Source organism: Rhodamnia argentea, chromosome 5 (genome assembly GCF_020921035.1).
Source record: "Rhodamnia argentea isolate NSW1041297 chromosome 5, ASM2092103v1, whole genome shotgun sequence".
Lineage (NCBI taxonomy): Eukaryota > Viridiplantae > Streptophyta > Magnoliopsida > Myrtales > Myrtaceae > Rhodamnia > Rhodamnia argentea.
In genome coordinates this window covers 16,286,908-16,311,022 of record NC_063154.1, presented here as the reverse complement: position 1 = coordinate 16,311,022, position 24,115 = coordinate 16,286,908, and the positions used below count along the sequence as shown (strand labels likewise).

The 24,115-nt window shown below is 39.5% G+C and overlaps 1 protein-coding gene across 5 annotated transcripts in view; it reads left to right on the top strand.

The window, feature by feature from the left end:
• Nucleotides 1–22,928, top strand: part of LOC115746582 (protein NTM1-like 9) — a 42,227-nt gene extending 19,299 nt beyond the window's left edge. The window contains exons 1-5 of one of the 5 annotated variants that reach the window (XM_048278880.1): nt 11,837–12,268; nt 12,356–12,621; nt 13,029–13,169; nt 13,287–13,474; nt 22,570–22,928. In XM_048278880.1, the coding sequence (XP_048134837.1) occupies nt 12,094–12,268; nt 12,356–12,621; nt 13,029–13,169; nt 13,287–13,474; nt 22,570–22,645 (846 nt within the window). In that variant the 5' untranslated portion in view covers nt 11,837–12,093 and the 3' untranslated portion in view covers nt 22,646–22,928. Of the gene's footprint in view, nt 12,269–12,355; nt 12,622–13,028; nt 13,170–13,286; nt 13,475–21,074; nt 21,126–21,220; nt 21,426–21,545; nt 21,812–22,154; nt 22,287–22,408 lie in introns of those variants that run through there. The other 4 variants (XM_030682407.2, XM_048278881.1, XM_030682410.2 and 1 more) reach the window with 4 other exon arrangements.
• Nucleotides 22,929–24,115: the final 1,187 nt, after the last annotated feature.

Sequence of the window (24,115 nt, the reverse complement as noted above, 5' to 3'; positions counted from 1 at the left end):
AGAGAATTCTAGAGGGCTGACTAAGGGCTGAGCTGGTCACGTGGGGTCCACTAATTTAATGTCTTTGTCCATTAGTTCATAAAACCCTAGGGGCATTTTCGTAATTTCACATTTTGGCCGGGGGTATTTTCGTAATTTCACACCCTAGGAATTTCGGGCGTCCGGAAACCCGACGGTGAAACCCGACGGTGGGTTATTTAATCCGAACTTGAGTCAAATTAGCCCGAGCAAGGATTAATATGAAATTTTCTAATTCTAAGACACAATTACTCATTTAATCGGAATTTATTCCAATTCGAGTAACGGTCCCGGAAATTTCCGATTTCCGATTTCTAATTTCTTAACATCCAAACTTTGAGCATCAAATTAAAATTTTCTAGTCGTTCCATAGACTAGATTTCACTATTTTCTTTGCCCAAAATTTAGGGTGTTACATTTGTGAAGACATATGCAATTTAGTTTTCATTCTCTTAGTGTAGGGCACAATGAGCTTTCTGATAGAACCAAAGAAACCTTCTTTCTTGTCAAGAGGCCATGTCTCACTTCCAATTTCCCTTTCTTTTCATCCACAGTCAATTTTTAACCCGGATTACGACAAATCTCCAGCACAGCAAGTATGAACAGACAACGGCACATTCTTAACCGATGATTGCCTACAATATGCTAGTCAGTTACTTCATCACCTCCAAAGATTGTATAAAAAAGCATATATACATCACAGGGTTCCGGGCAAAAACATTGATAATTGAGGACCCTTTTTGCAATACCCCAGAATCAGTCCTTCGTTCTTGGATGCTCTTTACCACAGGATGCAATAGTACCTCGTTTTCATCCCCTGTAAGCTATGAATATGGTTCAGTCTTTGTGCTTTACCCTTGTTTTTAAGTATTGTCTGTTGCATGGTGAGTCTGCAATGTCTGCAACTTTGTAATCAGTTTGATTAGTGCATTATCTTTCACGTTGCAAAACGAAGGGGACAAGAACAGAACAATATGATTCGACAACTCACTTTCTGTATTACTTGGAATTTGCTGGATGATAGGGTCAATCGTGAGTGAATGGCATCAACAACTAAAAGATGAAATCTTCAGATTTCTGAGAATCAATAACTAGCTGGATTAATTTCCTGAATTGTTGCGAGTTTCAAAATGGGTTATATAGGTTAAATGGACTACAACCAAATACAGGTGAACGAGGAGTTTCGAGTTGGGCACAATAAACCAGTGAGCCACAAACCAGGTTTGCATAATCATAAATCCTGCACTATCAGGAAAAAAAACATGTAAAACAACTGTTGTTTCTCTAGGAACCAAGAGGGACGAGGAAATTTGGAGGGTTTAAAGTGGAGAGAACACGAATATACAAAGATGAGAGTAGTATTCAAAATGCATTTGTAAAGGCTTTACAAATGGAGAAAATACAAGCAAGATTTTCTCTCAAACTCTCTCACTCTTATGCCCTATGTGCTTCTTATGGCTTACAACAAATAAAAAGACTTCTCCATGTATTTATAGAAAAGGAAAATGGTTTCCCGACAAGATCATCACAGACGATATAATCTCAACCGTATTGTATAGTGATACTTGATGTCGATGTCTTTGCTCTTGCTATGGAAAATAGGATTCTTGGCTAATGCAATTGCCTACTTGTTATCACACATCAATTTGGTAGGACCTTTATGTTCATGCATCAATTCACAAAACATCCTACGAAGCCATATCCCTTAACATGCTACTGAAGCTACTGCTATGTATTCTACTTTAGCTATGTTCTTTTTTTGTTCTTATGCTTCAGCTATTGAGAGTGCAGTAACTTATTGCTTTTCAAGGACTAAGAAATCACTCTTGATATGAGAAAGAACGCAAACTCGGACGTGCTCTTCCACATATCAATATCACCTGCCTAATTACTATCGGTATACCCCACTAAACTGAAATTGTCAATGTAGGAATATAAAATTCAATGATCACAAGTTCTGCTAATATATTGTAGAATCCTTTTCGCTGCTTGCAAATGTGATTGGTATGGTTTCTCCACGAACCGACTCATAATTCCTACACCATAAATAATATTTGGCCTAGTAGAGGTCAAATATCTTAAATTGCCAACAATACTTTTAAAATAAGTAGAATTTACTAGCTCACCGGTTCCTTCTTTCTTTAGCTCAAACTGTTCTGCTATGAAAGTTCGAACTTATTTGAGCGATTCCATATTGAATCACTTCAAAATATCATTAGCATATTTTTGCTGTGAAATAAATGTGCCATCGTCTTTCTGCTTCACTTCAAGGCCTAGAAAATATAACGTGAATCCCAAGTCTATCATCTCAAACTGGCTAGTCACGGCCTCCCTAGATACAGCAAACATCTTTTCACAGTTTCCTGTAAATATCAAGTCATCTATTTATCGGCATATAATGATGAGATTACCATTGGTATTTGAATTGATATATAGTGTATGCTCTTATCGGCAGTTTTGAAAACCATACTTCAACGGGTATGTGTTGATCCTCACGTACTAAGCTCGAGGTGCCTGTTTTAATCCATACAATGCTTTCGTCAGCTTGTAAACTTGATTTTCATGCCCTTTCTTCTCATAGCCCCGTAGTTGCTCCACCGAGTTCGCTACCAATTGTAGCAGCACCATTCGTAAAATTTATCTAGACTTCCTCATTAAGGAAACCATTAAGAAATTCTAATTTGACATCCATTTAATGGATCTTCCAATGATTCCGAGCCGCTAGTGCTAAAATCACCCGAATGGTATCCATTCGAGCCACCGATGCAAATACTTCAAAGTTATTAGTACCTAGCTTTTCATTATATCCTTTCAAGACCAGCCTGGCTTTGTAATGGTCTACCTGACCATTGGGTTTGTACTTTGTCTTGTACACCCATTTGACACCAATGGGCTTCTTACCAGGAGATACATAAATTAGCACCATATGTCATTCCTTTCAATGGAGTGGATTTCTTCATCCATTGCTTGGATCCATTTTTCATTTACAACTGCATCATCAAAGGATATGGGGTCACATTCGGTGATTAAACAAAATTTTACCATTGTTACATCAGTGATTTCATCATTGTCACTATCATCGTTTCTTGTGAACACATAATCTTTGGAGGGTTTAAAGTGCAGAGAACACAAATGTATAAAGATGAGAGTGGTATTCAAAATTCCCTTGCAAAGACTTTACAAATAGAGAAAACACAAGCAAGATTTTCTCTCAAACTCTCTCACTCTTATGCTCTATATGCTTCTATAGTTTACAAGAAACAAAAAGATTTCCTCATGTATATATAGAAACACTTCAACCTTGCTTCTTACCCAAGATAACGACTTTGTTTCTTGCCCAAGACAAAGAGACTGTCTCTTGCCCGAGCCAGGGTGTTGGCTTCTTCCTCAAGTCAAGGAGTTTGAAAATTCAAAAATGAAGAAGCAAAATCAAAGTTATTCACCTAGACTCCTTTAAGTGCACCGCCACATAACACCGCCTCAGTAAGAGCAAGGTTCAACTTTTCTTTTTCAACCAAAAAATCAATTTTATTATTTCTCACAGTTTCTCTCATTATTTATGGCCATGAACTGCGTCCGCACAAGTTGGAACTTTTTTGGTACTTTATCTAGGAAAAAACAATAGGTAATCATAAAAACCCTAGGATTTATTGAAAAAAGAATCAATATTTGTCTACTTAAAAAATCCTAAAGGTTGACTTAAGTCGCCTAAATTTCTAGACATGATAAGACTAGATAGGATAGGATATGATATGAATCTAAGGATTTTTTTGTATAATTTCCCTTGTTTGGTGAATAACAATAGTAAAGCTAAATACTTAATGCCCTATCATGTCCACGGTTTGAAATGAACGGTATATGAATATTAATGGGCTTGAAGTACACAAAATGAGATGATAAGAATCTCTCACAATCCACAAGAATCCACAAATGCACAAATGAAGATAACATCCATCTATAAATCCATGATTATTGCATAATGTAAATCTTATAAAATGATAAACTATACTAATATACCTAAATATGTAATAAATATGGTTAATACCACGATCCCGAACTAGTACACATGTTGTCGCGACCTAAAATTAGGCTAATAAATTATCAATTTAATTATTTGACTAACCTAATTCGGACTCTCTCAAGCCCTACCAATTCATAACTTAGGTTCAATTTCATGCAAAGATTTATCTTGGAGTCACTAGTAATCATTTTTTAGTAGGTTGATTAGAAACCCAAGTAAAATAGCAGGAGAACTATTTTATTTTCTCCGAACCAGAGATTAAGTGTTAGAGGACTTGGTTACATTAATTTTTTAGTTAATGCCCTTTCGATACCGATTTTCATGAAAAATCCTTGATTTGGTGATTTAGGATTTTCTCTTGTTAGGTGTCATGCTAATGCAACTATATGACATGGCAAATGCAATGGACTAGCCTAGATATGCAAAAACTATAGTATATGCAAAAATTGCACCAACCTAAATGACGTGCAAATAATGATATGCAAAATGATGATGTGCAAATGCATGATAATGCAAATGTAGTACTAAACTATTTGCTATGCAATGAGAATGATATTTTTGGTATTTTCATGTATTTTTCGGATTTATGAAAAATGAAGGCAAAAACTACCCCGAAAGTGACCCCCGAGAGCCAATAGGATATCCTAATCTGGCTCGGACATTCCTCCGGTGTCTTCTCCTCAGCTTCGGCTTGGGATCTTTTTCGGCGCAAGGGACAAGTCGTTCAATGGCACCCGTTCATATGGGATCGTCATCTTGCTCCGCGGTATTCCTTCATTCTATGGCTTATTACCCTTAACGGACTACTCACCCAGGTCATCCTCCTTGCCTATCATCGTATTGCAGAAGGTCTATGTGGTTTTTGTAATTATCGCCCTAACTCTATTGACCATTTATTTTTTGGTTGTAGTATTACAAATGCCTTTGCTCTGTTTTGGTCGGCTAAGTGCAACTTTGCTTGGCATAATGCTTCTTGGCAAGACAACCTTAGGTGGGTGATGAAGCACTTTCGGGGCCACCTATTTTTATCAATGCATTGCAAGATTCTCATTTGGCGCTCTTTGCCACGTGATTTGGACGGAATGGAATCACATCCTATTCCGCAACAAGCAACTTAATTTGACTGCCATCAAGGAATGTCTTCAAAAGGTGGTCAAGGATAAGGCTACCACCTTCGGGAGTGTTGACGACATCCCCAGAAATCGAAGAATGCAGATTTCTTGGGGCATCTCCTCCGCGATTTTTGATTGATTTTTGGGAAGTTTTGTCCTTCCCGTTATCATTTTGGACCACTGTGCTTGGTCTACTTTATCTTATACAGCTACTTGCGTCACTCTTGTACAGGTTCTTGTATAGTCCCCACAGTTTGGTCTCGGTTGATGGCCTCTCTGTGGCTCTTGTCTAGTTAGACTTTTTCTACCCGAGCTGCCCTTACGCTTTTAGTGACACTCCGGTGGTGTGCGGTGGAGGTTTGTTTTGTAATTTGCTCTTTACTCAATATATATCTTACCTTTACCCAAAAAAATAAAAAAAACTACCCTAAAAGTGAATAACATTCGTTATAGTTTAAGAATTTGATTTCTCAAAGTCCCAACTTATATTAAATGTTATTTTTGACATGTGAAATATGAAAAAAGGTGATTTACCCTTAAGAAAAAGGTGTCATATTTTTGTTATTTTTAGGAATTTAACTAAAAAGAGAAAAGACACAAAATCTGAACAAAAACAAATAATTTTGCCCATAATACACCTTTAATTATGAAAATTCCGATTTAATTCACGGTGTGCCCTTGCATTGGGGCAGAAAAACGAATTGAGTATAGAATTACCGTCGCCTTTATATACACAAGGCAAAACATGAAATTCTATTTTGAAATTATCAATCCGCCCTTCAAAATTGAGGGTTTGATGTATCATTCACACGTACAAGCATAATTGTACTTTGAAATAATTCACAATTTTTGTAGAAAAGATATGTTCCAATCAAATTAATCGATTCTCGAAAATATGCATAGAATTTTGCAAAGTATATCAATCGAATGAACTTCTCAAAAATCAATTTGTTTTTTAGTGCAAGCCTCTCAATTTTCATTTTTTTTCCAAACTTGTGAACCAAGTCGTCTATCAAAGAACAAACGGTTTTTGATGCGCAAAGCTGTAATGTGATTCAAGCGACTCTAGGTTGAAGCACGGCGAGGAGGGACTAGCGACATACATGGTCGATTGAAGGTGATACGATGAAGCACGTTTCAAAAAGTTCGAGCTTTGACGGATGACAAAAGTCCTTTCTTTTTCTTTCTATCCAAAAAAAGGTCTAACTTTTAATGTGATTGCAAAACCATATAAATCCAGAAAAATATATGAACATGTGTAGCATCCAATCTGTCACGACCCGAACCCCGCGAGCCGTCAGCATCCCACCCGGCCTCGCTTATGTACGATTCTCCAGGATTCAAAGACCACAGAAATAAAACACATGCGGAAGCATAAACAATTCTCCGTACAGAAAACAACAACTCTACGATAACTTGGGATGGTAAAAACAAACTTATGTACAATATACATAATTGTTACCACTCTCAAACCTAGGGCTTTAGAGGCCACTGTACAAGCCTGTGACCACCTACAACGAAAGATTACGCGGTTGAAGCCCACTACACTTCCAAAATAACACGCTCTACAAAAGTCGGGAGGCCAACTACCCTATGCCTCGTCTTCACTATCCGGCACTATCTCGTCTATGGCTGCCGGCTCGTCCTCATCCATCTCTAGTAGCTACTCGGCATCCGAAGGCTCCACAACTTCTCCATCCTCTCCCGGTACCGCAGCTACGGGGTCGGGCGCCAACACTTCAGGTGCAGCCTCGGGATTCACCACCACTCCATCTAGAGGTGCAGCATTCACGGGGTCGTACTCCCCAACTCCATTGAAGGAAACATCGAATCCACTCAGCGGTCCCACGGTCAAATCCCCGTGGCGATAAGTCCACGCTACGTACGTCCGGGGCTTCTAGTAGAGCTCTCCGATGTCCACCTAAGCGGTAGTACCGTACCTATAGTAAACTTGATCCTCCCCAACATGATACTCCGTAACTTGCATATCCATGTCCTGGGGAATACCGAACCTCGGGGGCGGAACACTCATGGCCGAGGTGGAGGGTCCGAAAAAAAAAAAAAAAAAAGCTGACGACGGGGTGAGATAAAATCTCGCTAAGCTAGTCCCTACTCCTAGGTTAGGGCGCTAGTGCCTCCAGACACAACCTAGGTGAGCAATTTCCAACAATTCTCCCTTGAATAAAAAATTCCACAAATAAATTCCCAAATATTTCATTCTTTCTTCAAAAATTGCCACACCTTCACAAATATTCTTCGTTACTCCCATAATGGCGTTCCATGCCTCGGACTATCAATAAAATAATCCACGTTGCACCAGAGCCCGCGTTTAACGCCTCAGGCTATAATATAAATAGTCCACGTGGATCCAAAGCCCACGTTTAATGCATCAAGTTGTCATATAAAATTTCGCGTTGGTCCGGAGCCCGCGTTTAACGCATCAGGCTATATTATAACCGAATAGACCCGCGTAATAACGCCTCAAGTTACTATCCTGCGTTTAACGCCTTAGGATAATATAATAAGCACAACCCCACATTTAACGCCTCGGGGTAAAATAATAATAACAGAGCCCGCGTCATCACGCCTCGGGCAATTCATGGTCTTATAAAATACGAATCCCACATCATCACACCTTAGGGTAAAAATTTCACATTTCCTCTCAAATATTCCACTTAAGACCATACAAGAATAATAATTCCTCGATCGCTTGTATGATACCACACAATCTCTCAGATCCTTCCGATCAATCAATCTTCGCCGCGTGATCTCGCTAAATTTCCTAATTAGCAGATCGAGATCATCCGGTCTCACCAATTTTTCTCTAAAAAAGATCGGAACCATGCAATCTTTCTAATTTTCCTTAACTGCCCAATCGAGACCGCTCAATTCAAATATACTGAATAAATACTCGATCGAGACCACGTGATTCACTCACGTTAGAGAATTAATAAATCAGGACCACCCTATTAGGTCACACAAGACCAATGGCCAATCAGGCCACACGATTAATTTTTTTTTTTTTTTGGTAAGGTAAGTGTGTATTGAACTTTTCAAAAAGCTAGGTACAAGTAGAAAAAAACCGGACACAAAAACCATGAACCATGAGTGGCACCATGAGTGCCAGAGAGGGTTCAACGGTGAACCGGTTGCAAAATACATAGCAGCGTCAAGGACGCGTGTACCCAAGGCAAAGCCAAGCAAAAGAAGTGACAAAGAGGCTAAACATACAACCGAAAGAGCCACACGATTAATTTTTGTCACCACAAAAATTAATCTATGCCACACGATCGAAAATATATCCACGTAGCAATTATTAATCCCCGTCCGATCGAAATTTCACTAACGTACATTTAATGCGTACCAATTAATCAAAATATACTGATGTGGCGATTAATCCGGGCCGTCCGATTAGAATATCCCCACATGCAATAAATCTCCACCACTCAATTAAATTATACTAATAAGGAATTAATCTCGGCCATCAGATCAAGCTTCCTAAACAAGATTCAATACCAACCATTGGATTAAAGCAAAATAAGCAAGATCAAATCCTAGCCATCCATTAGTAATCATGCATTTCCACTATTCATGCAAGAACATCTCTATTTCTCTCTCCTCCTTCATCCAATTTTTGGCCATAGCACAATCCAAGCACAAATCCAACAATTTCTTTATCAAAATCATCCAATCTAAAGTCTATTAGCAACCTAGATACATAATCTAGAGTTAGGAACCAACTTACCACAATTCTAGCAAGTTTTCCGACAAGAAATCGGGAGAAGTTTTGACCCCAATCCGATTGCTCCGGCAACTCCTCTTGATCGGCCAAAACTCAAGCTACTCCAACGGTTCACGGTAGAGAATGGAGCTCTGGCGGTGGCTTAGAAAATTTCGGCAATGGAGAATGAGGGAGAGAGGGAATTCGGCCAGGGGTGAGGTAGAGAGAGAAAGTGAGGTAGAGAGAGTATTCTTGAAAATAAAGAAGGAGAAGGCCAAAACATTAATTAATAAAAGGTTGGATAATTCAAGGGTAGATATTTTTGGGTCTTCAATGCAAGAGGGGCAAAATGGTCAATTCCTCAACCAAGACTAGTCAAGAAATTTGGCCAAGAGGGAGAAATGACCAAAATGCCCTTCGGCCCAAGTGAAAAATTGGGTATTCTCCAAGGGTAAATGGGTCTTTTCCCATTTCCAGTCCAAATTTTAATTTTCCTGAACCCTTTGGGCGAACCGCAAAGAAATTATACATTGGATGAGGAAACATCCAAAATTTAATTATTGAAACCCTTGAAAGTCCGACGTCAAATTCTGAAGCTCGATTCGCGATCAATCTCGATCAATTGAAATTTCAGCGTATCTCAAACTAACGGGCGGCTTTTAGGAGTTACGCGTATCGACCCGTGATTAATATCACATTTAAGAATTTCTCAAGCCATGGCGACTTTGGTTGTCATTCAATTGCGAGGGTCAATCACTAGTCCCGATGGACACGATCGTTAAAAAATAATTGAGGGACGTTTGGAACCCAAACGAGCTCAAACGGAATCACCAGTGATCCAAGCATACGATATTACCCAAATCGTTCCTGAATCATTCTAGGATTAGCCCATATTGGTCCAAAATATTCCCTCAACAATTTTCATGGCCAAAGAGTCAATCCATGATCAAGTTCTTAGGTCCACGTACTTGATTTTCCTAGTTAGCCATTCTCATTTGGTTAGTACTCTCGGGAGGGATCAATTTCGAGTGAGATTAGACTGAAATATATCAATGAGACTTTTCATTTATTCAAGGCTTCAAAACGAGTCGGAATACAGGATGTCACACAATCAAGCCACCACATATTTTGCAATCAAAAGCCAAAAGATATACGTTTTATCGAGCAAAAATCTGCGCTTGCACAACCAAAGTTAATTGCCTAGAACAACCACCTTTTGATCCGAATTTACAAAAGGTGGTTGTCAAACATTAGGAGCTGAGACACCGCAGCTGGATGGTGGAGCTGTGAGACATTGGGAGCTAGACAGATGAGCTTGGGACGTCGGGCTGGTCCGCGGACTTCGGGGACTCCGGGATGGTGCTCGGCGGAGGAGGAGTGCTTCGACCCTCGGGGGAAAGCTCTCGAGCTCCTTGATTATTCTCGAAAGCTTGCCATGACTTTTTTTATCCAATCTTGAATGAATTAACCCTAGGCATAAGGTTACTTATATAGGCATTAGAGGACCCTAATCCTAGCCAAAGTAGGTTTCCTAATTAAGGTAGGATTCCTAATTTGAAAAATTCAGAATTTGATTAAACCTCGAGGAGTCCAATTATTCTAAAATACCTTGTAATTTTTGGCCATAGGGTATACCCTGGGTTAGCCAAAATTTCCAACCTCTTGTGGGCCATCTCGTGCGATTTCGGGCTCTAATCGGGCTTTAATTATTTAAAAAATAATTAAATAAAGACCTTATGGGCAAAATTAAATCTGAAAATAGGTCCAATCACCATAGTAAAATTCAGTACACCCTAAATGGAATGGGCTAGCCTAATTCTTTCTCCATTGTGGGTTTATTTGCGCACTTTTGGGCTCTAATTAGGCTTTTTCCAATTGAATGTGCATTTATATTAAGCCTTTTTCCCAAATTAATAATTAGATGAATTGAATTAAGCTTAAGATTGGTCCCAATGACCTTGAGAATTTTGGTACATCCTTCCTCTTAATTGTCGAAAATTGTGAGGGGCTCATTGTCCAAATCGCCTGTCGACTAAAGCTCACTTTTGCACCGCCAATTCAAATGAATGCTACTGCAATGCATGAATGCTGACAAATGAAATGATTTGATTATATTTGGCAAGAACTAAGGTTAGTTCTAATTTTTATGTAAGAATTAAATGACTAAAAAGGTTAGTCAAAATTTAGGTGTCACCACATTTGACAAATTTAGCCCAAAATAATTTTTGGGTCGCTAAAAATCCCAAATTGGTTCATGCGTGACACTTTTGTCCTCTGTTAGATTAAGTCAATTTTAATCATAAAATTGCTGAGTTGGATTACACATGTCAATAACTCATTGACCTGGCAAGTAGAAGGATAATCTATCTGTTCACCTGTGCTTTTGACAAAGGAAGCAATTTGATTTTTTTTTTTTTTGTGGTCATTTTTAATTTGCGTAACTGAACATTTTCACTGATATCACATCCAACGGCGAATTCATGAAGCAATTTTAGGCTCATAATCTGAACTCCAATAAGAAGCTAAACTTTTCTACTATTCTTAGTCAAGAACATGCATCTAAGCTTTGCTCAGCTCACATCCAAGCAATATGCATTATAATATATAAAGAGAAATTGGTTGTGCTTTTGCATCGTACTAACGAGAATCTTTATCTTATCTCTTTCGCTTTCGACGTCGTTGATCCCACTACCCATTTCACTTGGAATTCTAGACTCTTCTTCACTGAGGAAACACTTGAGACAACTTCTTATCTTGACCTCCATGGTTACAAACATGGAATTCTAGAGTCTTCTTTCATACCATCATTTACTTGTTCATGCATATATGGGGTCATGAAGCTATCTGTGATATGTGCCCATTGGCTAAAAAACAACCAGATGGGTCCTATGAACCAAGTTGAATACGCGTTTGGGACTTCGAAGAAGCTGCTCGGTGCGAAAACGTCGTCGTTTTGAGAGTGAAATGGGATCAACTCGAACAGTAGTTTGCCTTCTCAAACAAGTGTCAAGAAAATTACTCTTTTTTTCTGTGCTTATAAATTGGTCCACTTGGAAGTGTTTGCAGTCAACACTCTCGAGCAAAGCCAAGCAAAGAGTACACTCTGTTTCCTCTGTTTTTCCTTCTCTTCTTCCTCTGCTTATCTCAACAGCCTCATTCTCCTCTCTTCTCCTCTTTTTTCTCTTTTGCAGAAGTGAATGTGAGACAAGCAGGCATATAGCATGGGAGAATGGGCAGAGGCGTGGCCGGTGGGACTCAGATTCAAACCGACGGAGTACGAGCTCGTCCGTCATCACTTGACCAGAAAACTCAGAGGAGAAATTGAAGCTATCTGCCTAATTCCCGAGCTATACATCTACGACTGGGAGCCTCCGGAGTTATTTGCACGATACAACGGTTACTCACATCTAGTCCTTAGTGTTCTCTATTTCTCCATTTCCTTATGGTTTGATGGTAAGTTGTAGTCCCAATCTTTGGTTGTAGAATTGTCGAGCATCCCGTCGGATGGAAGCGAGTGTTTCTTCTTTTGTCCACGTGGTCGTAAGAGGAAGAGGAAGACCCAGTGTGGATTCTGGAAAGAGACAAGTACCATACGTCCTGTACAAGCACCGGGCACCGGTGAAGAGATAGGGCTCAGGAGGAGCATGGTTTACCACGAAGGTCAACAAGGAAATGCCCGCAGGACCAAGTTCGGCATGTACGAGTATCACCTAAATTCGAACATTTCGGACAGTGAAATTTCGGACCCGGTACTCGACTTCTCTTCTTTTGCTTCCCCTGATTGAGCATCTCTAACATGGTTACAAGAGCAGGTAAAATTGATATCATCAGTTCTCTGCATATGTTCCTCATTCTGCTTCGTGATGTCTCTGGCTTTCTGAGTTCATGATTTTCTAGTTCCTCCCTCTGTCCCCTGAATGGATTCTTGGCTGGTGCTTTAGTTTCATGGACTACTACTGAAGGTTATATACTTCCAAAAGTAGAGTGATTCTGGAGCAACAAAGGGGACAATTTGTTCTTGAAAATTAGAATAACTTCGATTTTGATAAGTGATGCTTGATGTGTCTTGTGCATGAAGTACTCTCGCCCAAAATGGAGTTTCGGTTCGGTTATGTAACCATGAAACTCATCCCTGGGTATCGTTATGTCTTTGCAGACAGCGTTGGTTCTTTGCCACATAGCAATCCGGAAAAGCAAGAAAGCAAAGTCAGCAATGGCAAGTACTTCAACCGATTTAAGCGGCCCTACCGATCTGAATGATTCCCAAGACGAAGGAACGCTAGAAATTGGTGCACAGGTGAGCAAGTGTTGCTTTAGATTGATTCAAAGCGGCATCTGATCTAGAGATACAACTAACAATACTGAAGCTAGAGTTACTGTTCGTTCTTTCCTTTCCTCATTTGTTGTTGCTCAGGCATCTCCCAGTGTTACTGTTGAATTTCCCTATCCGAACGAGACGTCGGATTTTGATTTTCCAGACCAGAATGTGCTGATTCCTGATCAGCAGTCTCAAACGAGTGAAGAGCATCGTTTTTCCTGCAATGATCATTGGCCGTATTCTCCAAGCAATGGCTTCGATCCTGCAGATTTCTTTAACTTTGATATGGGCACTGATAGCATGCCAAACCAGAGTGATAATGCCAGTGTTTGAGGGCCTTTAGGCATGTTAACCTCAGCCTTCCTTATTATGTTAGTGATGATGCTGTGTACCAACTATGCTTGTCCGAGGTTAGGACAATATATTAATCTTGTACCCGGTAATATTGTGTTATTACCTGTTTCCTTACAACTTGTGTATTTATGTTTGGATTTGTGAAGTGATTTTAAGGTAAAGACTTGTTCCTCATCAATGCCCTGATTACTTCCGATGATGGGCTTCTCAGTCTCTTTCGATCTCTCGCCTCTTACCCGTTCTCGCCGCCTCTCTTTCGGCAATGGCAATGGCGCCCCACCATGATAATGGATAATGTGAACTAGTTCTTTCTGTCTTGCTCGCCTCTCTCCTCAAATGGCGACTCTGCAATCACCGCAAAAATGACAATTGGTTTGTTGCCGGAACTAGCAATGAACATTATGCAAAAATGACAATCAGGGATAAAGCCATTACACCGAGGCATGCCTTTCTATTATGGCTTGCAACTCGTAATTGATTGCCGATGCAAGTTATGCTGCTCAGTTATCACAGAATCTCTGAAGGCTTATGTGCTTTTTGCCATCTTACTCCAGATTCCATAGACCATCTATTCTTTGGATGTTCTGTTACATCCTCACTTGCATTATTTTGGGCTGCTAAATGTAATATATCGTGGTCAACCAGCCATGGCAGGATTTTTGGCGTTGGATTGTCCCTTGGTTGGGTGGTCGTACTTTCCCTCACCGCGTTGCAAGATTATCTCTCGGAGCGCTTTGTTATCTCATTTGGACGGAAAGAAACAACATCATCTTTAGACAGAAGACGCTGTTTATACCGGATATCATCAAACATCTAGTAAAGGTAGTAAGGGATAAAGGTCTCACTTTTGACTGCATTGAGGACAATCCGCGCAACAGGTGTATCCAGTCGAAGTGGGGTATTGCTGCTTCCATCTTCATGGACCAGTCGGTGGTGTCTTAATATACGGTCCCGTATCTTTTTTGCTGGGATTTGGCTACTGTTTTGGCCTTTCGGATTCGGATACATATTTTCCGGTATCTAGTTGTTTGTGTAGGCTGTTTCTCTGGCTCGACCAGTGTTGTTTTTGTATAGCTCTCTTTTTTTGCCAATACAACTTTGCACCTGATGACACATGTCTGTGTTTCTACAGGTACGAGGATTGTATATGGTTTTATTGTATGTATCACTTTTGAAAATTCAATATATACCTTACCTTACCAAAAAAAAAAAAACATTATGCGCCGTGTTGTTCTCCGGTCGATGGTACTCATCTCTCTGGAGATTTGACTAGCACGAACTGGCATGCCTTATCGTCGTCCGTGTATAGAAAAGGCGTGGCCACTTGGTGACCTTATTGCAAGTCATACGATGGAAGAGATTGTGGTGTAGATATGAGTCGTTACCATGGATTGCCAGTGTCATGCTACTCTATAAATATTCCAGTGTTATTTATCATGTTCTTGTGAAAATTCTCAATCGTGTATAAGCTTTGTAATATTAAATTGGCCTCTAGCTCTGTGTTTTGGTAAAAATATTTCCTCTCTAATCTCTCCTAGTCAACCATTTGTTGGAAAAATTTGAATAATGACTTGAAGAGGGGCTAATTTCACAAATGAGGTCCAAAGTCGACCTTATCTCAAATAAAAACCCTTACAGTGAAAAACTTAGTCACAAATAAAAGCTCGAGCTCGCTGGCTGGCTAAAACTCCACTCGAGTAAGATGTAACTTGGAAAAGAACCAAAATCATCGTCTTCAGTATTTCATTGAACCGACATCATTGTTTTACTCCGGGAAGAGTCATCAACAGAAATTAAGATTAGATACTTGTTTTCTCCTCTTGAGGAAATGACATCGATTAAATATTCACAAATCTCATTCAAACTCAAGAAAGGAATAAACATTTATTTTTTTGTAATTTTGGCAAGAGGATGCGTTTCAAATGTACAAACGCGCCCCAGATGAAATCAGGAACGTTCTTGTTTAGCTATAAAAAGTCTTGCTAGGAGGTTTAAAGTCTTCCAAGCCATAAGAAAAGTGGTGTAACCTCTAGTGAAAGTTCTTGTTAAGTTTTTTATCAATAGAAAAGAAAAAAGAAAAAGAAAAAAGACCCAAATAAAGAAAGCGAGTACATGGACTAGAAGCATCCTGGTAGGACCAGCAATTGGGTCTCCATCAACTCAACTTCCTGATGAAGTTGTGAGCACTTGAGAATCACGTTGAAGGAGAAAATGAAAAAAGAGAAGAAGATAAGGACAGCTAAGGAAAAGCAGGTGGAATCCACCAGAGGGTCAAGACAAAACAGGCATGGCTCCAACTTCATATGAGTGCAGTATATATTGACATCCCTTCTCAAACAAGAGAAGCTCAAAAAACTTCATTCTGCGCTACTGTGTTTCAGGCGCAGAGACCACGAGATATGGAAAACCTTTCCATAAAACCTTGGACTCTTGGCCGACAGGGTTCGGAGCAGAAGCCCGCTGTGGAAGTACTCGCCAATCATTACTTGAAGTTGAAAGGACGGGCTATGTATTGGTGCCCCAATCAGTTCTGGTGTTCGCTAAGAACATGGTGGACGGGGTCATGCACGAATATCACCTAAACCCGTTCTCTTTTAATATGCTTGAGGAGGCCAGGTAATCAATTTCTTCTTCCTCTTCATTCTTAATTCTGTTCTTGTACAGGTGCAGCACATCTCTGTTTGCCATTGAGATACCAGATTGATTACTGTATGTAGGTTTTTGGTGCCATTTCCCGTGCTTGTTTTCGCCACGATTGAATTGTTCAGATCCCAAAGACCAAAAGTTTTTTTCTTGATTCTTCACCACCTAAGCTTTGCTGGGTAGACACAACATTAGTTGTCAATGACTGCTGTTTATGAGCATTTTGATCCATGTGTAACAATAGCGACAGCCGAAAGACTTGATTTCTATGCACCTGTTGGCTTTCTAGGCTGAGGCTTAGACAATGAATTCCTGATAATCAGATGTTGCATTCTGTTGAGCCTCTGTTTCTAAAGATACATCAGTGTGCACAACATTAGTTGTCAATGACTGCTGTTTATGAGCATTTTGATCCATGTGTAACAATAGCGACAGCTGAAAGACTTGATTTCTATGCACTTGTTGGCTTTCTAGGCCGAGGTTTAGACAATGAGTTCCTGATAATCTGATGTTGCATTCTGTTGAGCCTCTGTTTCTAAAGATACATCAGTGTGCACCTCAGTTCTGTGAGGATTTTGATTGTTGCTGCCTTTTGCTAATGTTTCATATTAACCCACGTTGGGTTCTTAAACCCTGAGCAGAGAATTTGCCCTCAACATGTTGGAAGGAATACAAGATGAGAAGGCTGATAGTTATTCTGCATCGACATACGTGATACCTCAATCAAGACAGTTCTAAGAATGTCAAGATGTCTCAAAATAGGTGATCCATGCTGGAGATTCAACACCTCTCCGTTTGCAGCCAAGAAGTGGGCGCCAATTTGCAAAGTCGATATTGAACTTGGACTGCATCTCGGATAAGTCTAACTTTTGGTCAAAAAAGGGAAACAACAAAAGTCCAAATTGAAGATATGTGTTCACATGTCTCAAGCCACCGTAGCATAGGTGAGCTTCAGAGAAAGGTAGGCGCAGCGTGAGAGGTCAAGAGCAAAGGTGTGAGCTCCAAAAAGGCCTCCAGCCGTGAGCGCTTCAGAATAGAGGAAGTCACCGGATGCCAAGGTGAGATTCGAAGAGAAAGAGGCAAAGCAGCCTAAGTAGACAAATAGAGTCAACGTAGGGTCTCTGTATAAGCTAGTGGCCAAGCATATTCCAATAGCTGTGTGAGATAATTTTTTGAATGTTATACTGGTATCGCAATTTGCATTACAAGTGTCTTGAGTGGTCTATTATAATTCTCTCGTGTTACCACCACAGCGCTTCCGCAAAACCTACAAGTGATATCAAAGCAAGGCCGCGCACCCTACAGTCCATGTATCTCTAATAAATAGTAGAAGATAAGGCGATCTAGGTAATTGGAGAAGCTTGTGAAGCCATATGCGACCGAGTTCTCATTCGGCTATTGTGGAGCACAAATAACCTTTCAAATATCATCAAAGAAACCTTCTTTCACGTCAAGAGGGCATGTTCCTCATTTAAAATTTGCCTTTCTTTTTATCCATCAATCGATTTGTCAGCCCGAATCACGCCATATCTGCGACACAGTAAGTATGAGTAGACAACGGCTCATTCTCATTTGAAGATTGCCTACAATATGCTAATCGGTGCTTCATCTCCTCCAAAGACTGTGTACAAAAGCATATATAAGTCGCAGGGTTCTAAGCCCAAACATTGATAAATGAAGACCCCTTTTTGCAAACCCTAGAATTAGTCATACGCTCCTTCTTTTCGTCCACTGTAAGCCAGGAACATGTCTTATATTACTCATGATATATGTAGATGAATGTGGTTCCTCAGTCTTTGTGCTTTGCGCTTGTTTGTCTGTTGCATAGTGGGTCTGCAATGTCTGTAACTTTGTAATCAGTTCGATTAATAAATGTTCTCTCACTTTGGAAAAGGAAGGGGAAAAGAACAGAACGAATAGGATTCCACTACTCCCTTTCTGTAGTACTTTGGAATATGCTGGACGATGTGGTCATCGCGAGTGAATAGCATCAAGATCAACCCTCAGCATGGTTTAATATTTAATTATTTTATCATTTCCCCATACTTAGCCTGGTCTAAAGTGGACCTCCTGTTCATATACTAGAGATTTTGTGGGACCTTTACCAACTACTCTAAAAATTTGAGTTTTTTGATAGAGGCGTGGTTTAATATGTAAGTATTTTATTAGAGCGGGAGATCTATATAATAATTAAACATTAAATCCCATCTTCATCTAAAAGCTTAATCTTTTAGAATAGTTGGTAATGATCCCACAAAATCTCATATGAGCAGAGCAAGTTCAGATCTTAGTGATATAATAATATAATATCAAATTACACATTCATTTAACAGCTTAAGATTTTAGAATACGGTTGGCACTAAACCCAAAAAATCTCACACAAAAGACGAAATCTTAGTATTCCTGAAAATTAATGACTAATTGAATTATCCTAAATAGCTTCAGAGTTTCAAAAATGGGTTCAATAGGCTAAATGGACTGCGACCGCAACAAACCGGTGAGCCGCAAACCATATTCGCGCATTCATGGATCCCGAGTTCAGATCTTAGTGATATGATAATTTATATTTATAGCCATGAACGGCGTCTCCACAAGTTTGAAAATCTGTTTGTGCATTTCTGTAAGCAAAACGCAATTATTTTTCAATAATATTTAGTGCATGATCAGAACTTCAAAAGATATACATGTTACGTATGTATGTTTGTGTCAACATTTATCCATTGCGGAAGTTTTAGCTGTTACCACTTCAAAAAACAGTCAATATGCATCCGCAGCAAGATTTTGGGGGAGAGAACAATATGTGTTTATGAAAATCCCATGATTTCTAGAAAAATCAATAATAAAACTAATACAAATTTTCTAAAGTGGTTCTCATTTTCAAAACTAACATTAGGCTACCTAGGCTAAACGGACCATGAAGGTTTGAGATTTTTACCTCATACGACTCCTCGTTCAATTCTTTCGAAGTCATTGGGTCCTTTTCCAATTGCAAACACTTTGACGAAAGTTTATGAGAAAATGCAAAGCATTTCAGGTGAAAGAGTTTTTCCAAAATGTTTGTGAGCCATAATGCCCACTATATACGTTGATGTAACCTATAATTATTGTAATATGATTTCTTCTCTCTTTCATTTTCATTACTAATTGATTTGATCGTGAACCGCGTTGCACACATAATGAACCACGAGACACAAGAAATAGTAGGAAAATGTTTTTAATGCTTGCAAATGATATGTGCGAACAAGTCCATAGATTTAGAAATGTATAATCAAGTCGTGTAGGTTATGAAATATGTGCAATCAAGTCTCGATCTTGCCATCAGTATAGTTCGGCACTATAATTTCGGGCCCAAAACAATATATATATATATATATATATATATATATATATATATATATATCCCATGGATTTTCGGCATAGTACGACAGAATTCTACCAAACACAAATATAACTCGAACTTCTTGGCTTTCACAAACTATATTTTAAGTTAGGTTTTCATTTAAATGGGTCAAACCCGAGACATATTTTAACAATTTGAATCAATACACATATAGATATGCATTCTTTGAACATTTATCATTCTTCTTCTAACTTTAAACAAGTAATCTAATCAACTATGATTTATAGAAAGATATAATATTCATAGTTTATTACCTTGATCTCAAATTTACCCACTTTAACGGAAAAATTACTAATACGTTCCTTCGTACAACACCTACTAATTCATAGGTTGGTAATCAAATGTCGAGTAGAATCGGTACGGGATCAAACCCATCGACAATGATCAAACTTTTATTTCAATGACCGCCAAAAGATGGCATTTATGGGTCATGTGTCAATAGCTTAAGGGTTGACTCATGCGGCGACTTAGGCTTCTTTTGATCAATGGAGCACCAAAGCTAGGCCTTTTCTTGATGATTTACTCGGACCGGATCGCGTAGAGAGAGTGTTCTAGAGAGAAACTATAGGAGGAATGCTTTTGTATTCTTTATTGATTGATCAAATGAGGAGGAGGACACCCTTTTATATAATAAAGGGCATCGGATTACAATCATCGACCTATATTTGATCCGATGGCTAAGATCGCATGTCCAATCTTCCTAACCACCGACAATAAATAGCAAAGTTCTAGAGAGAGGGACAATTACAGTATCGCTTGCCCCTTGAGAATATTTTAGAGAGTCCTAGAGAATCTTAGGAAACCTAGTTTGCCAAGACACAGCGAGTCTTGGGTTCTTTTCGGCTAGATGATTGACCAGTCGTGCCATGCCTCGGCCCATCACATATGCATGAGAATTAGTTGTGTCACTAACCATTTGCTTTTTATATCACATCGAGCAGCTTCAGACGGATAAAAATTCTAAATTCCAACAAGAAGCTGAACTTTTTTCAGTCAAGAACATGCATCTAAGTTTTGCTAAAGTATACGAGTCTGCCCTCTTAATTGTTTTCCCACGTAGTTTTCCCACATAGTTCACACCCAACTAATAAGCATATGATATATAAAGAGGAATCTTCTTATCTCTTTCACTTTCGACGTCACTCGGGGAATTCTAGACTCTTCTTCACTGAGGAGACAACTTCGCATCTTGACCTCCATGGTTACTTACATGGAATTCTAGAGTCTTCTTCACTGGGGAAACACTGCTCAAATTCATACCATCATTTGCTTATACATGAATCTACGAGGTCATGAAGCTATCTGTCATATGTTCCCTTTGGCTAAAAACAACCAGATGGGTCCCATGAACCGAGTTGAATACGCGTTGTGGACTTTCGAAGAAGCTGCTCCTGGCGAAAACGCAGTCGTTTTGAGATTGAAACGGGATCCACTTGAACAGTAGTTTGCCTTCTCAAACAAGCTTCAAGAAAATTACACATTTCATGAGCTTTGGAATGTTTTGCAGTCAACACTCTCAAAGCAAAGCCAAGCAAAGAGTAAACTCTGTTTCCTATGTTTTTCCTTCTCTTCTTCCTCTGCTTATCTCAATAGCCATATTCTCTACTCTTCTCCTCTTTTTTCTCTTTTGCAGAAGTGAATGTGAGACAAGCAGGCATATAGCATGGGAGAATGGGTGGAGGCGTGGCCGGTGGGACTCAGATTCAAGCCGACGGAGGACGAGCTCGTCGGTCATCACTTGATGAAAAAGCTCAGAGGAGAAATGGAAGCTATCTGCCTAATTCCCGAGCTATACATCTACGACTGGGAGCCTCCGGAGCTATTTGCACGATACAACGGTAACTCACATCTAGTCCCTAGTGTTCTCTATTTCTCCATTTCCTTATGGTTGGATGGTAAGTTGTAGTCCCAATCTTTTTTTTTTTTGGTAAAGTTGTAGTCCCAATCTTTGGTTGTAGAATTGTCAAGTATCCCCTCGGATGGAAGTGAGTGTTTCTTCTTTTGTCCCCATCGTCATAAGAGGAAGAGGAAGACCGAGTGCGGATTTTGGAAAGAGACGTGTACCAAACGGGTTGTCCAAGCACCAGACACCGGCGAAGAGATAGGGCTCAGGAGGAGCTTGGTTTACCACACAGGTAGACAAAGAAATGCCCGTAGGACCAACTTGAGCATGTACGAATACCACCTAAAGTCGAATGTTTCGGACAGTGCGATTCCGGACCCGGTACTCGACTTCTCTTCTTTTGCTTACCCTGATTGAGCATCTCTAACATGGTTGCAAGCGCAGGTAAAATTGATAGCATCATTTCTCTGCATATGTTCCTCGTTCAGCTTATTGAAGTTTCTGGCTTTCTGAGTTCATGATTCTCTTAGTTCCTCCCCCTGTCCCGTGATTTAAGCTCGATTTACTTTTAAAGTAGACTGATTCTGCAGCAACAAAGGGCACAATTTGTTCTTCGAAATTAGAATTACTTAAGTTTTGATAAGTGATGCGTGATGTATCTTGTGCACGAAGTACTTTCAAGCACCAATTTGTTCTTGGAACTCATCCCATTCTGTCTTTGCAGATGGCGTTGGTTCTCTGTCACATAACAAACCGGAAAAGCGAGAGAGCAAAGTCGGCAACAGCGAGTACTTCAACCGATTTAAGTGGCCCTTGCAATCTGGATGATTCAGAAACGCCAGAAATCAGTGCACAGGTGAGCAAATGTTGCTTTAGATTGATGCAAAGCAGCATCTGATCTAGAGATACAACTAACTATACTAAAGCTCTGAGTTACTACTGTTCGTTCTTTCCTTTTCTTCTTTTTTTGTCGCTCAGGCATCTCCCGGAGTTACTGCTGAATTCCCCTATCCGGACGAGACGTCGGATTTTGATTTACCAGACCGGAATGTGCCTGCTCCTGATCAGCAGCCTCAGACGAGCGAAGAGCAACGCTTGTCTTATGATGATCATCGCCCGTATTCTCCAAGCGACGGCATCAATCTCGTGGATCTCTTGAACTTTGACGAGGGCACTGATAGTATGCCCAACCAGAGTGATAATGCCAGTGTTTGAGGTCCTTTATACATGTTAATCTCCGCCTTGCCTTACTATGTCAGCGATAATGTTGTGTACCAACTATGCTTGTCCGAGGTTAGGACATTGAATCAATCTTCTATCCGGGTATATTGTACAATTACCTGTTTCCTTACAATTTGAGTATTTGTCTTAGGACTTGTGATTTTTAGGTATGAAGTGATTTGCAGAAACAGCAGGTTAGGCCATTATATTGATCTTGTACTGATTAATGGCCACCATTCGCCGATTACCGGCAACCCTAGAAATTTTACGCTGTTATCAATCAAATTTCTATTTCAGAACAGGAATTTTGCGTGATTATCAAATGCATTTATTTTTTGTTCAAAAACTAGAGATAGAAAAATCTATTTTTGACCAGAAATCGATTCCAGCACAAAATAATTATCATTCGCGGCATTAGTCTCTTTCGATCTCTCGCCTCTTACACGTGCTCACCACCTCATATCTTTCCGCAATGGTGGTGCCGCCCCACCATGACGACAGATATGGCAAAGTAGTTCTCTCTCTCTCTGACTCTCCTCTCTCCTCAATTGGCGACCCCACGCCATCACCGCCAGCAGAAAAAAAAAAGGAAAAAAAGGCAAACATGCGGCCTTTGTTGTTTGTTAGGCGTATGATTTGATTATGGGTAAGGTGGTATCTAGATGGTAGGATTTCTAACAAATTCTCCCAAAATAAAGCATGGTTTCAAACATAATCAAGTCACTACCTCGCTATCAAGTGGCATCTAGATGCCACTTATCCATAACATCAAGCATGATTTCGACCGTAATGAAGTTATAAAACACGCAACACTTTAATAGTTTACCCGCATTTCAGTATCTTAGTAACTTATCAACTTCAAATTGTTACTAGTGTAGTTAGCAAAATGCCAATTACCAAAATTTACCAACATCAGAATATTTAGTAAGTTACCAACTTTTTGCGAATTTTACGGATGCAGTAAGTAAAATATCAACAGTACAAGAAAAATTACCAACATCTCTATAATTTACTAACTTCTTTGACATTCTAGTATAATATTGATGTTATAAGAAACTTACCAACATTCCATTACGAAGTTATCGGTTCTTTGAAATGTTACAAGTTCAAGTAGTTACTTACCGACACTATAGAGAATTTACCAAAATTACCAGCTTCTTGCAAATTTTTCAAATGTGGTTAGTAAAATACCAACCTTAAAACGAATTTACCCAGCACCCTAGTTAGAAAATTCTATGATGGCTCCGTTGCTAATGAATTAGTCAATTACCAACTTCTTTCCCATTTTCCAAGTGTGGTTAGTAAACTACAAACGCTATGATGGATTTATCAACATGTATGGTTAGTAAAATATCATTCCTATAGGGAATTTACCAACATCTCATTAATTGAGTAACTTACCAATTTCTTGCAACAAGTATGGCTAGTCATTTACCATGATGATTTTATACGTGCAAAAGAATA